This window comes from Falco punctatus (genome assembly GCF_963210335.1).
Source record: "Falco punctatus genome assembly, chromosome: 5".
Lineage (NCBI taxonomy): Eukaryota > Metazoa > Chordata > Aves > Falconiformes > Falconidae > Falco > Falco punctatus.
In genome coordinates, this window is record NC_137584.1 from 60,441,850 (window position 1) to 60,453,961 (window position 12,112).

The following is a 12,112-nucleotide window of genomic DNA, read 5'->3' on the forward strand; positions in this document are numbered from 1 at the left end:
TTTTTTCTTTTCTTTTCACTTTTCTTCTTTTCTCTTTTCTTTTCTTTTCTTTTCTTTTCTTTTCTTTTCTTTTCTTTTCTTTTCTTTTCTTTTTTCTTTTTTTTGCTTGAATTGATACCAAGCTGCAGAGAAATTCTGAGGGAAACACCAGCATGGTGGTCATGTGTCATCATCAGTGCAGACAGCCATGGTTCTGGAACAGTGAGATGAGTACATAATTTACAAATGACCAATTTCAGGGGGTGTGACAGGTACGCTCACAAAGTTTGTTCTGCTTCTCAACTGTTACTGTAGTTTCCACTTTAAATATGGAAATTTCATTTCTAAATTAGGAAATAACCTCCAGTATGTGCTTACTGTATTTAAAACATCTGGAAATTACATGACCTGCATATAGATTTTAGGCTGTCTGTAGCTTGTCCTTCTAACTTTACTCTTTACAAACATTTCAGATTATTGGGCAGGGTGGGGTCCTTAGGATGTATTTGTCTTTTTCCAAAATACTTCTACACAAAACATTAAGGCAAATTTGAAATACTTAACAGGTTTTGAATTTGGGGGTTCTTGCTGTTTTGTTTGTAACCCAGCTTTTGTTCTAATTACCTTCAGGGGTGTATTTTCACATCTTTTCCAATTTGAATTCAATATCTAACATATCCTTCTACAGAGGTTAAGTATGTACTAGCATTGTATCATGCATTAATTTTTTGCCAGCTGCAGACAATGCAACTGCTGCTGCAGAGATGCACTGGGATAAAGCATACAAAGAATGGGATGAATGGCACACAAAATTATGTCACTGTGATGGCTTTGAAGTGTACAATAAAAATACACTCCACAGAAATAAATCTAGGCTGGAGAAATGGTCCATGGGACGTCTTTACCTTACACACACACACACACACACACACACACACATGCATTTCCACCAAAAAAATCACTCTGATAACCTTGGCACTGGAGTGCCAATCTCTTATCAGTTGTCCAAGATGCCCCAAGGAACTGAGTACTTGATTTGGGACGTACCTGACAATCAGCCTATCTAGGAGATACTAGATTTTGTCTCAGGGTAAGCCCTCCTCTGCATGTTTCTATATCCACCTTTCCAAGGGCATGATTTTCACAAAATGCTTGGAATGCCCTTCCTGTGTACAGATGACCTAGGACAAGCCAGCTTAAGTATGACTCATTGTTATTATTTCAGGAATACTTCAAGGAGTCTTTCCTTGTGCTGGTGTTTGTGTAGTATCTCTCAAAGCTGTAAATCTACTATCACAGTCCTGCTTATTTTTCCGCTTCTTTACTAATAGCAGTGGAAACAATTTGGACAAATTGGCAAGCAAATTTGAAAGCAGAAAGCTATATCGTAACTGCATGACCATTGTATTTTGATCTTTCAGGTAAAAAAAAAGGAGTTGAACCATCCTTCCTTTAGAGTCCAATGATGGAAAGCCAAGCACTACGTGCCTTCATCAGTGACAGGGACCTAAATGGTGAAGCAGTAGACAGTACATTAAATCCCAGCCTTCTCAAAGTCAGTACCTTTCTCCCATTGACTTTGAAAGAATGAGGATTTAATTCCAGAAATTGAAATGTCAGTCAAGCAATTTGATGACATGGAGAAATGTAAACTAGAGGCAACGATTTCAAAATGTTGAATCTAGGCCATATACAAAAATTGCTTGAAAAATTAGGTGATAGTATCTTACTACTACCTTTTTAATAATAGTTTGGAAATAAATATGTATATTCTGAGGCTCATGGGAAAATTTTAATTACAGTAGTTCATGCTGGGTATGACTTCGTTCCAGGAGTGGCACAAACGATGCTTGTTTTTTCCAGTGTTGTGAGAGTATCTCAATCTGGTCCCGCAAATTTCAGTTCAAAGTAAACCCAGATGGATTAAATCAAGAATACTGCTGAAATGCAGTGACTGGGAAAAAAAAAATGAGAGGGAAGGAATGAGTTTGTATTATAACAATAAGACTGAGACAAAAGGTATATGGACATATAAAACAGTAAAAGACAATTAGAAAATATATTTATACTAAATTAAGACTTTATTGACTAACGTTCTCCAGACAACACGATCCAATGGACTATGGCTGCATACATGCAATGAAGTTGAACACAACAGCAGTTTAACATGGAATGTCAAACAAATTAATATAATGTATTAAATGAAACAATTTATCTGTGTTGCTGCAAAATGAAACCAAGCTATGCATTTCCTTGGTCAACCTGTGTTCAGCTAAAAGGCTACGCATTTGAAGAAACTGGTAGATTTCTTTAGCATATATTTCAAATAAATTAGCTAGAATTGTACTCTTTAAAAATCCTTTCAACTTCACTTGCATTTCAAACAAAATCTAAGTGTAAACACTAAAGTTGCTAGAGTCATCTAGAAAGACCTAACTGTCAAACTCAGAGTGGACATTACAGTTCAGTAAATGTGAGTATTTAGAACAAGAAAAATACCAGTTACTGCAAAAGTCATGTAGGCATTTTTATTATTAATCCAGCACAAAGCATTTTTTCTAAGTTTCTCACATAAAAGACTAAAGCTTGCTTACAGTACTACATCTTCTATCATTCAAGCATCATTATTACCTATCAGGGAGATTGGCTAGATGACCTAATGGGTCTTTTCCACCCCTAACTTCTACAAAAAGAAAATCATTCATGCCAGCAAGAACATGGTTCGCTACATCTTGGGCTTGATCCTGTAGCCTTCGTTCAGGCAAAACTCCCACTGGCTTAAAAGAGAGGTTTTCCAGACCAAGACATCCAGGATTAGACCCTTTCAATTTTTTATTTTTAAAAAAGCATCCACTTAGGATACATGGAAAATATTCTATAGAATTAAAAAAAAAATATGACATGTGCTTCACTTGCATTGAAGGATTCAGAGAATGTAAACACCATAGTGGCCCACACCTTCAAATATCAAAGAGAAAGTGTCAACTGCAAGTCATATGTGTGCGTTTATTTCTCAATGTATGCTTCTGAGGGTGTTTTGTGTATACCTTTACCTCCACGTCCACACACACGCAAACCCTTAATATACACATAAAGGTGTGATGAAATTCACTAAAGGCAGTTGCTTGCCTGTCTCATGCTTAAATCCGCAAGTGACAGCAAACTGGGTTTTAGATGATGCTAATTAAGACTGTACGTGAGCAGCAGGGCACAAATATCGCTGTGGGCAAGAGAGCGTGTTTGCCAGTTCTATGAGTGTGGACCCATCCCACTTACGCACATCACAAAGTCTACCTGCGTGAAGGGCTGGAAAAGCAGGTGACCAAAGTATTTCTTGGTGGGCCATATCTGAAATTTGAGTTGAGTGATTCAGAGGCTGTAGATTGTCCTTACAGGAGCCTTTTGACAACCTGGAGGACCACGCATGAAAGTTTACCTTCAAAGTGCACTTTCTAAGAATGGAATGTTCTTGACAGGGAAATGATCAGAGGCAAGCCTGGACTTTTTTTGCTTGTTGAATAGGAAAAATGTTTTCATCTTCAGGCAGCACTTCACCCTGACAAATATGAGTTCAGTTATTATTGGGTTTTAGTATTACAGAAGATTCTTTAGAAACAAACATGATAGTACACACATACACTCAGATATTTACAGCCTTTCTAGAAAAACAACCCCCTACCTTAGTACTGACTACCTATCTTTTTCCTTTTTTTTTTTTTTTAGTATTTAAATTCTTTAAACCAGCTACATTAAATACCAATGTGTACTGTACCACCCCACACCAACCCCACATCCCCCCAAAAACAGCAAATATTTTAAAAGTTTGTTTGCTTGTTTGTTTTTATGATTTTTAAAATCTCCTGCTTGAGACTGTTCAGTACCACCTCCACTGGAATAAGATCAGCACTGACTGCATCTTCCAATGCACGTCGTTTCATAGTTGAGCAAGTACTGCAGCTAGAAGCTTAGATCTCCAGGTCGTCGGGTCGAGGCCTGCTGCTGGCTCGGCTGCTGGCTCTGCTGGGAGGCCTCTGGTCCACAATGGTGAGGGGTTGCAGCTCGTGTCCCGATGCCAGTTTTTTAGTGTTCTGGTGCTCATCGGAGAAGTCGAAGGGCTGGGCGTGAGAGTTGGAGATGGTGCTGCCAGCCTGCCCCATTCTGTTTTGCTCTGCGCTGTAGTTGGCCCAGTTTTGCTCACTGGCTTGCTTATTGTAGTTACGACAGGAGGAATTGTTCCTGTCTCCAGTAACGAGCTTGTACCCTGGGGGAGACATGGGAGACAAGGGGGCGGTTGGTGAGGAGCAGCCATTGTAATAAGCATATTTGGGGGAGCCACAGTCCTTGGAAGGGCTCATGGCACCGCTGTGGGAGTAGGGGTCGGTTTTCCCTTTCACACGATCCTTGACACCCTTGAAGAACACGTAGAAAAGCTCGATGATATTCAAGGCAAGAGACACCAAGGACACAACCAGCATGAAGAGGATGAAGATGGTTTTCTCAGTTGGACGGGAGAGGAAACAGTCCACTCTGTGTGGGCATGGATCTCGCTCACAGGTGTAGATGGCGTTCAGGCTAAACCCATAGATGTACCACTGTATCAGCAAGAAAGCCACCTCAAAGACAGATTTAAACAGGATGCTGATGATGTAAGTACGGAGCAGTCCCCCGCGCATCTTCACTTTGCCATGCTCTTCGATCCCATACTTGAATTTCTTAATTTCTATTTGCTTGAGGTGCATATCCACATTCACACCATCGTTTTGGACCACCTTGAGTTCTTCTTCTCTTTTGTTCAGCTTCTCTTCCTTCCTCATTACGTAGAACACATGTGCCAGGTACAAAAGGGTAGGTACAGACACAAATATGATCTGCAGAACCCAGAAGCGTACATGGGAGATGGGGAAGGACTTGTCATAGCAGACATTCTCGCAACCAGGCTGTTGAGTGTTGCACCGGAAGGCAGACTGTTCATCTCCCCAAGCAGATTCAACTGCTGTCCCCAATAGCAAGATTCGGAAAATAAAGAGGACAGACAGCCACACTTTCCCTCCTGCAGTAGAATAGGCTTGGACCTTGTCAAGAAGTTTTCCCAAGGCGCTCCAATCACCCATCTTCACAGGATGCTGGCTAAAGAAGGACAAAGGAAAGAAAAAGAAAAAAAAAAGAAAAAAGCGATGATTAAGACAGAACTTCAATACCTTTGAAACACTGAATCACAGATCGATGCTAACAGAGTAGCGATGTCAGCTTTGTTTTAATTCATGTGTTTTACATGTTCTGATGAGAAACCAGAGTTTTAGTTAGTCTGCAGGTGGGGTGGGAAATCAGGGAAACTGAAAAGAGAAAGTAACGCATAATGTCTCAGAGCACAATGAAGAAAGAGGTTTCTAATTTCACTCCAGTTTTCAAGAAGTCTATGACAACCCTTAGCTGCCATTGTGGTTGGCTGGGCTTCCTTGGTGGCAGCCTCAGTTCCAGGGATCTACACCTGCCTCAGGCAGAAGACAGCCATGACACACTGCTGGAGCAGGGCGTGGGAGCATGTAGTAGCGCTGCCTGCATGTGCCAGGAATACATGAAAGACTTCTCTCTTTCAGCGTGGATCATTCAGGGTAGTCTTTATGTTCAGTCTCTAGGACAATAAGAAAGCAAACCACAGTATAACCTAAATACAAAAGATTATACTAAGTTAATGTTAGGGTTGGACACCTAAAATTCTGCCATTGCAAAATATGTGCTGTTTTTCCGACAGCAACATTAAACTGAGCTCTTGCACATGGCTACATTCTAATACATTTAAGAGTATAGTTCCTAATGCTGTCAGGTTTATACTACACTCACCTTCAGAAAAAACTTGCTATCTACATAAAGTTTATAGATTAGTATTTGCTGCACAAAGATCAAATTTAGCATTCTTCGCCTATAGTTTTATGAAGGAATCAAAAATAGTAAATACACGAAGCACAGCTGAGCTCATGTTACCATATTGGTAACTGGTTTCCTGTTTATCTGTGGCTTGCTTAATTCACTGTAATTTCAGCTTTGTATTTGCATCTTTTTGTATTTAAATTCCTTCACTTAGTTCTGAAAGGGAAAAAGATTTAGCAAGGAAAAAAAAGGTAAATGAACTCTTTCTGTTTTTAAGGCAACTCCTGGCACGCAGTTTGCATTCCAAGTGTTGAACACTGCAAGTTTAAATTGTCTCTCTCCACTTGAGTTTTAAAGTGCGCATTTCTGGGACACAGGCGGCTTCTCGGGGATATCTGGAAATACACAGGATGACATAAAAGAAATGAAATTGTTTATTTGATGCTCTAGATTCCTAGGGAAAAACAGAGTTTGTTATAGGGTTTTTATCAACTGAGGAATGGTAATCTTCTCTGCATAAGAACTTAACATTTTTAACTTGACCCCCCATGAACAAGTATGTGAAATCAGGCACTTGAAAGAAAAATAATGACAAAGTTTCCCTTTTAAAGTAGATACTGCTGGGTATAGGTATTTGTTCCACGCATGCTGAGTAATCCCTTCCTGGTATTAATAGTTTTGATAATGCCCAAACGATTTCCTCCCCGTCACATCATGGATATATTCCCCAGTGAAGGTCATTTATAGGAAAAGCCCTTTTTGGATAATTCATTAAATTGGAAATTTTAGCACCAAGGAGGTTTGCTTTCAAGAAGCAGTGAGTCACTGGAAACACAAGATTATTATGTCTGGCAAAATCAAGCTTAACAATGGATGCCAAATGCTGCCATCGGAAAGAGTCTGAGAGAGTAATGGCAGACAAGCATTTGAAGTACTCGCTCCGCTCCGATAGCTCCGCGATGCCAATTGTCTTTGAACCCCTGAAAAACATCCCAGGGCCATTTCCTCAGTCCACTTAGTCAACTTGCTCTGAAGTCTACCTACTGCCGCGCAGACCCTTCCTCCTGTAATTAGTTCTTCACATGAATGAAGGGCCATCAAAGGGCCAGCCTGCTTCAGACTTAAACCTGGAAGCCTCCACTGGGAGGAGGCAAGTACACAGCGTGTTTCTCTCCGACACATCCCTTCAGCTTTCCTCAGCTTTAGTCCTTCCCAGGAAAGGCTGGTTTGCCTTTCTGGGCTCGGAGTGGCAGAGAAGTCAGGCACACAAGCACAGAGGTCTGGAAAGGCTGAAATGAAATGTGACCATGTTTCTCCTTAGGCTGGGATTGTTAAAACAGAGAACAGCCTGTAACTATACAACACGTGAAGTTTGTTTTAAAGGCAAGCTATTTGCTCCGTGTCCTGGAAGCGGCAGTGGACAGAAGGAGCCTTTTTCAAGTAACAGCTTCTTGATTTAATTAGTCAGCTTTCCGATGATTTGAAACTACTGCATTAACAGACTTTCCTCAGACTCAACATATTTTTTTACTGTCTAAATGTTATTTCAGATTGAGAGTTTGATTAAGAAAACAGAGGACGTGTTATTTCTAGGCAGTTATGTGTTGTTTGTTTTTTAATTACACTCCACTCTGGTCCATTAATGCAATGTGATTTACTTCAGGTTTGACCTACTTAATCCCACACCTGCAATATTTTGAGAATTTACTACCTATTTTTTAATTTGCTTCAGCATGCAAAATTGCTAAGTTTCATTTATGTCCTCTGGCAATATAAACTCTAGGAGGAAACGTTCCATGCTTGAATTACTCATACATAGTTTTGAAAAGCAACTTTTTTTTAAAAGAGATCAGTTACACGCTAGCCTTTGCCAGTAATAAAAAAAAAGCCCACATCAATTCAAAACATTGTACTGTTGATCAGATAACCTTGTGGTGGCACAAATATATTATTCCTTGCTTAAGTGGATTCTATTGCTTTATGAAACACAGTACTCTGTTTTGTTGTAAAGAAAATTCATTCATCGGATCTAACTTGTTTATTTTCAGGGCACTGAACAACCATTTTTATTAACTGATTACAGTATCTGTTTTACTAGGTATAAACCAAGGTTTTGTGTCAAACAGTTATTTAAGTAGTCTAGCTTTGTAAATAGTTTGAAATGGATGGCACATAACCTTTAAAAATAGTTCTTCAACATTCTGAACTTAAACTTCTTTTAACACTCCCAAACACCTTAAGTGAGTCCACTGCACGGCACAGGTTGGCCTGATCAATTGATACAATTTCAGTACTTCAGAAGTTTAGGGATATGTCTGATGATGAGTATGTGTTTCAGAAGTTCTTACTGATTATTGCTTTACAGGATTATAACCTTTATCTGAGACAGACTAATGCCGGCCTAGTAAACTCTTTAAAATACAGACTTCTTCCAGGTCCTACTGTGTGTGGGTAAAGATAGTAAAAAACCCCGCAGAGCAGCAGGAGATATGACAGTATTCATCTGCATGGATTTTGGATGACCACATACATAAGAAATTTGATTTGTAAGCCACAATTAAGAAATTCTAGAACTATTTTTTATGGACAGCATTCATCATGTCATCTGGTTCATATTTTCCATGAAGAATAATGCAAACTCAGTGCTGTGGTAACATGCCCAGGTCTGACTACAGTGTTAGGAGGTCACATGCTAGTGGATGGAAGAACAGTAAGAGTTAGAGTGGGATCTAAAATGGGATTGTGCAGCTGAAGCAGTTGGGAAACAGGCCAAAGTTTTGGTTTTCCAACCTTTCCTACCTTTTTATGTGTGCTCCCACACACATTAACAGCCAGCAAAAGAGAAGATTCTGGACCCTGAACACCAATCAGCTTGAGCATTTCCCCAAAGCAACCAGCACTGCAGAAAAAGCATCTAAGATGTACAGCTGATGGGATTTGGATGAGTTGGAACAGGGAAGGCTAGTTTCCTGAAATGTTACAAAAAAAATCAGCAAATGTCTTCCAGACATTCCCCTGGGAAGGTGTAGCTCGTTTGTCAGTCTGCAGATGAACTTCAGTTCATTTCATCCACCGGACAAAGATTACGCACTAAATGGTTGCATTAACAATTTAAAGTGTCACAACTGTGTGTTCTTTTTGTTATCTGCTAGTACTGCAGGCGGCCAGCCATCAGCGGACCTACCCCACAGCCCCTGCCTCTCCTGTGCTGTACCCTCTCCACCTAAATTAGTTGTAAAGCATAGTTACGAAAGCAACTGTAAACACTTTCTTGGACGTTCTCTAGCTGTACAAGTCAGGTCTACCCTCTGTATCACTGCCCAGATTCATCCCTTCTCTCCTGACTCACTTCGGAATTAAGAGAAGAAATGTTGAATTCCCTGAGGGGGCCCGGGCCCCCTGATGCTCCTGGTTGTGGATTTTGAAACCTGGATTTCTAAAACATACGTGTGGTATAAACAACAGCCTCCACATGAGATAAATTCAGTGGGTAGCATGGGGAAGGAATACCAGAGACAAGGGGGAAAAAAAAAGAGCGCAACGTATCTGATGAAAGAGATACATTGCTCAATGTCATCTAACCTTCCTCGTGCCCACAGGAATCCTTGGCCTAAACCGATGTTCATTTCGGAGACAAATAAAACTAATCTTTCAGGCTTGCATAATATGAGAGCTTAGATAACTTTACAGCGTTGAATCTGTTTGCGCTCCCGAGTGTATAAGCATTCAGATTTATGTGGCGAGTCGAACTCCTTGTGTCCCTCTCTCCCCTTTCCTGAACTCAGCCTGCTGTTCACCCTTCTCCCATTTGTATGCTCCTTAGGTATCATGGGTCAGTGCCAGTGTTTGGCTTTGAAGTTTCTGAAGGAAACACTTCAGTAAACATCCCAAAGACTAGAGGCTTAAATTCTGTACTGTAGTGTGCTGTCCAGATGTTAAAAATGGCAGGATGAAAGCTTCACGCACGTTCTCCAACTTGCTCCCTATGCACACACACGCACGCACACAGAAGTCAGGCACAAGGTGCCCGTAGCTCGTTTTTGTCCCCATTACCAGGGGGTTTATCATAAATCTCACACACAACAACCACAAGGAACTCCTCAGACAAAATACGCTCGCTGGTTATCTCAAAGCAAAATGTGAGGACACGCATAAGCACACGATATTCTGATTTAAGAGGAGGAACGTGTTACTCAGTAAGATGGACTGTGTTTTGTCTTTCAGCTGAAGGCTCTTTTTCCTGCCTTCCCCTGTTGCTCTTTAACTAATGGCAAGCAGCAGGCAACAACTGCTGTAAAGAACCACTCCAAGTCTTGCAATGTAAAAAGCTTTTTAGTTCTCCAAGAGATGCTGCTCAAGAAGCATTTTTTCTCTGCATTTAAGTATTTGAGCCTTCAAGGTAATATAAAGGGAATGCGTCACATTGGGATTATGACACATATTGTGGATATTCTTGCACGGTTCTTCCTAGACAACTTTCATTTATATCTACCCAAGACTTTCACAGACATTGCCAACGTGGTAAGGCATAGCGTGCTATCTCACATTCCTGCTCTAAAATCCCTCACCGAGGTTGCTAAAACAGAGTAACTATATACAAACCAGGTTAAAAATCCGTAACCCACGTCTGGGTTTTATCACATCTATTTTAAAAGAAAAGGGGAAAACTTATCTGGAAGACCACGTGAAAGTCACCACTTTAGTAGCTGCAGCATTTAACAAAGCACCTAATTAAGAACCTTGCTCTACACAAACTATTAGGCATCAATGAGGATTTCCACATGAAAGCAAAATGTGTGGGGCAAAAATGGGACGCACTGGGGACAAGGTCTCCCTGTTACTGACTTCTGATGCAATTTCTGTACAAGAGAGGAGACCAAAGCACACCTCGAGTTTTTCTTTACAGGAGCTCATTTAGTCTGGGGCACAGAGGAGCGATTTCACCCAAACACCAGCAACAAGTCTGCAACTTAGCCCTGCAGTTACAACTCCACCGCAGCTTCTCCACTGGAACGAGGTTAAAAGTTATAAAAGTGTAATGTTGGAAGAAATGTAGAGAAACGGGACGAAAGAAAGCAAGGAATTCCTACAAGTTTGAAAGTAACACTTTAAGAGAACTTACACTTCTATAGATGTGTATTTTTAAACAAGTTCAACCATCAGCACAATAACACGAAATTCTTAGGGTGGAGAAAAAAAAAAAAGTGTGGCAAAAAAAGTGATACACTAAAAGATGAAAAAGGAAAACTTTCAACTTACCCTTGCTGATCAGCAGTGAAACTGGATCAGAACACTTCTTTGGAGGATTGAAGTAAAATGGAAGAGCACGTTCAGGCACTCAGACCTGCCTATTTAAAGTTTAAAAGTCTACTGCTGTTTTGTATTTTTCATCCTTCCTTCCCCACTAATGAAAGAAAAGTGCTGATACCTCGTAAAAGTTTTTTCTAACTTGGAACACTGGGAGAGCTTTTAACAAGTTTTCAAGCCTCTGACTGCGAGAGAGGAGGGGAGAGGGAGGGGTGGCAGCCAGGGGGAGGGGCGCGCTGCTAATGGAGAGGAGGAAGGTGGGGGAGGAGGGAAAGAACTGAAGGCACAGCAAAAACCAGCCCGAGGAAAAGAAGCGAGCGAAGGCATGAAAGTCCACTCTTGCTGATGTAACAAAACAAATATAAGGGCAGTCAGCACCCCCCGCCCCCGCCCCGGTCACTGGCGGCACCTGGGTGGCACGGTATCCAGACCCGGGCTTGCCCGGGACAGATGAAACAACTTAGCGCTCTGGTGTGCACCAGGAGTTTCGCTACAGGGAAAGGGAAAAACGCGTGAAATGGGTAACCAGCATGAACCCCCCGGACGTAGGGGCTGTCTCCGTTCCCTCCTCGCCACCACGTAGGAGGGATGCCCTTTCAAGCCCTCTCTGCTTTTTGTTGTCAGCACAGCTTTGTTTACTTAGGTCAGCTTCCTTTACGTGCACACATGAAAGTACACACCAGAAGCAGCCTGTTTGTTTCTACAAGAGATACCCATCACTCTTTTTTTTTTAATTATTATTTCTGTGTGTGTGTTTGCCTGTGTCCATCCTACGGGAGAAATGAAGAAATGATCTCACATTTCAGGAAACTCTTTCCAGGAAACTTCAGAAAATAAAGCATAGTACAGAGAATCAATCTTCAATAGTAAGAAGCAATGCTCCCGGTAATTTCTGAGTGCATTTTACAGAATAAAAGCATGTTCCAAACCTGATCTATTCAATTAGAAGAAAACTAAT

General features: G+C 41.0%; 1 protein-coding gene across 1 annotated transcript; it reads right to left on the reverse strand.

Annotated features, from left to right (window-relative positions):
- Positions 1–2,037: 2,037 nt before the first annotated feature.
- On the reverse strand, positions 2,038–11,689 carry GJA1 (gap junction protein alpha 1). Its single transcript, XM_080387940.1, has 2 exons — positions 11,107–11,689; positions 2,038–5,106 (listed from the first exon to the last, which is right to left on the reverse strand). The coding sequence occupies exon 2, from the start codon at positions 5,088–5,090 to the stop codon at positions 3,945–3,947; it is 1,146 nt and encodes a 381-aa protein (XP_080244066.1). The 5' UTR covers positions 5,091–5,106; positions 11,107–11,689; the 3' UTR covers positions 2,038–3,944.
- Between the last annotated feature and the right edge of the window lie 423 nt (positions 11,690–12,112).

What these genes read in the sequence shown, in the direction of transcription:
- GJA1 (XM_080387940.1), bottom strand. Translation starts at nt 5,090, where the DNA reads ATGGGTGATTGGAGCGCCTTGGGAAAACTTCTTGACAAGGTCCAAGCC.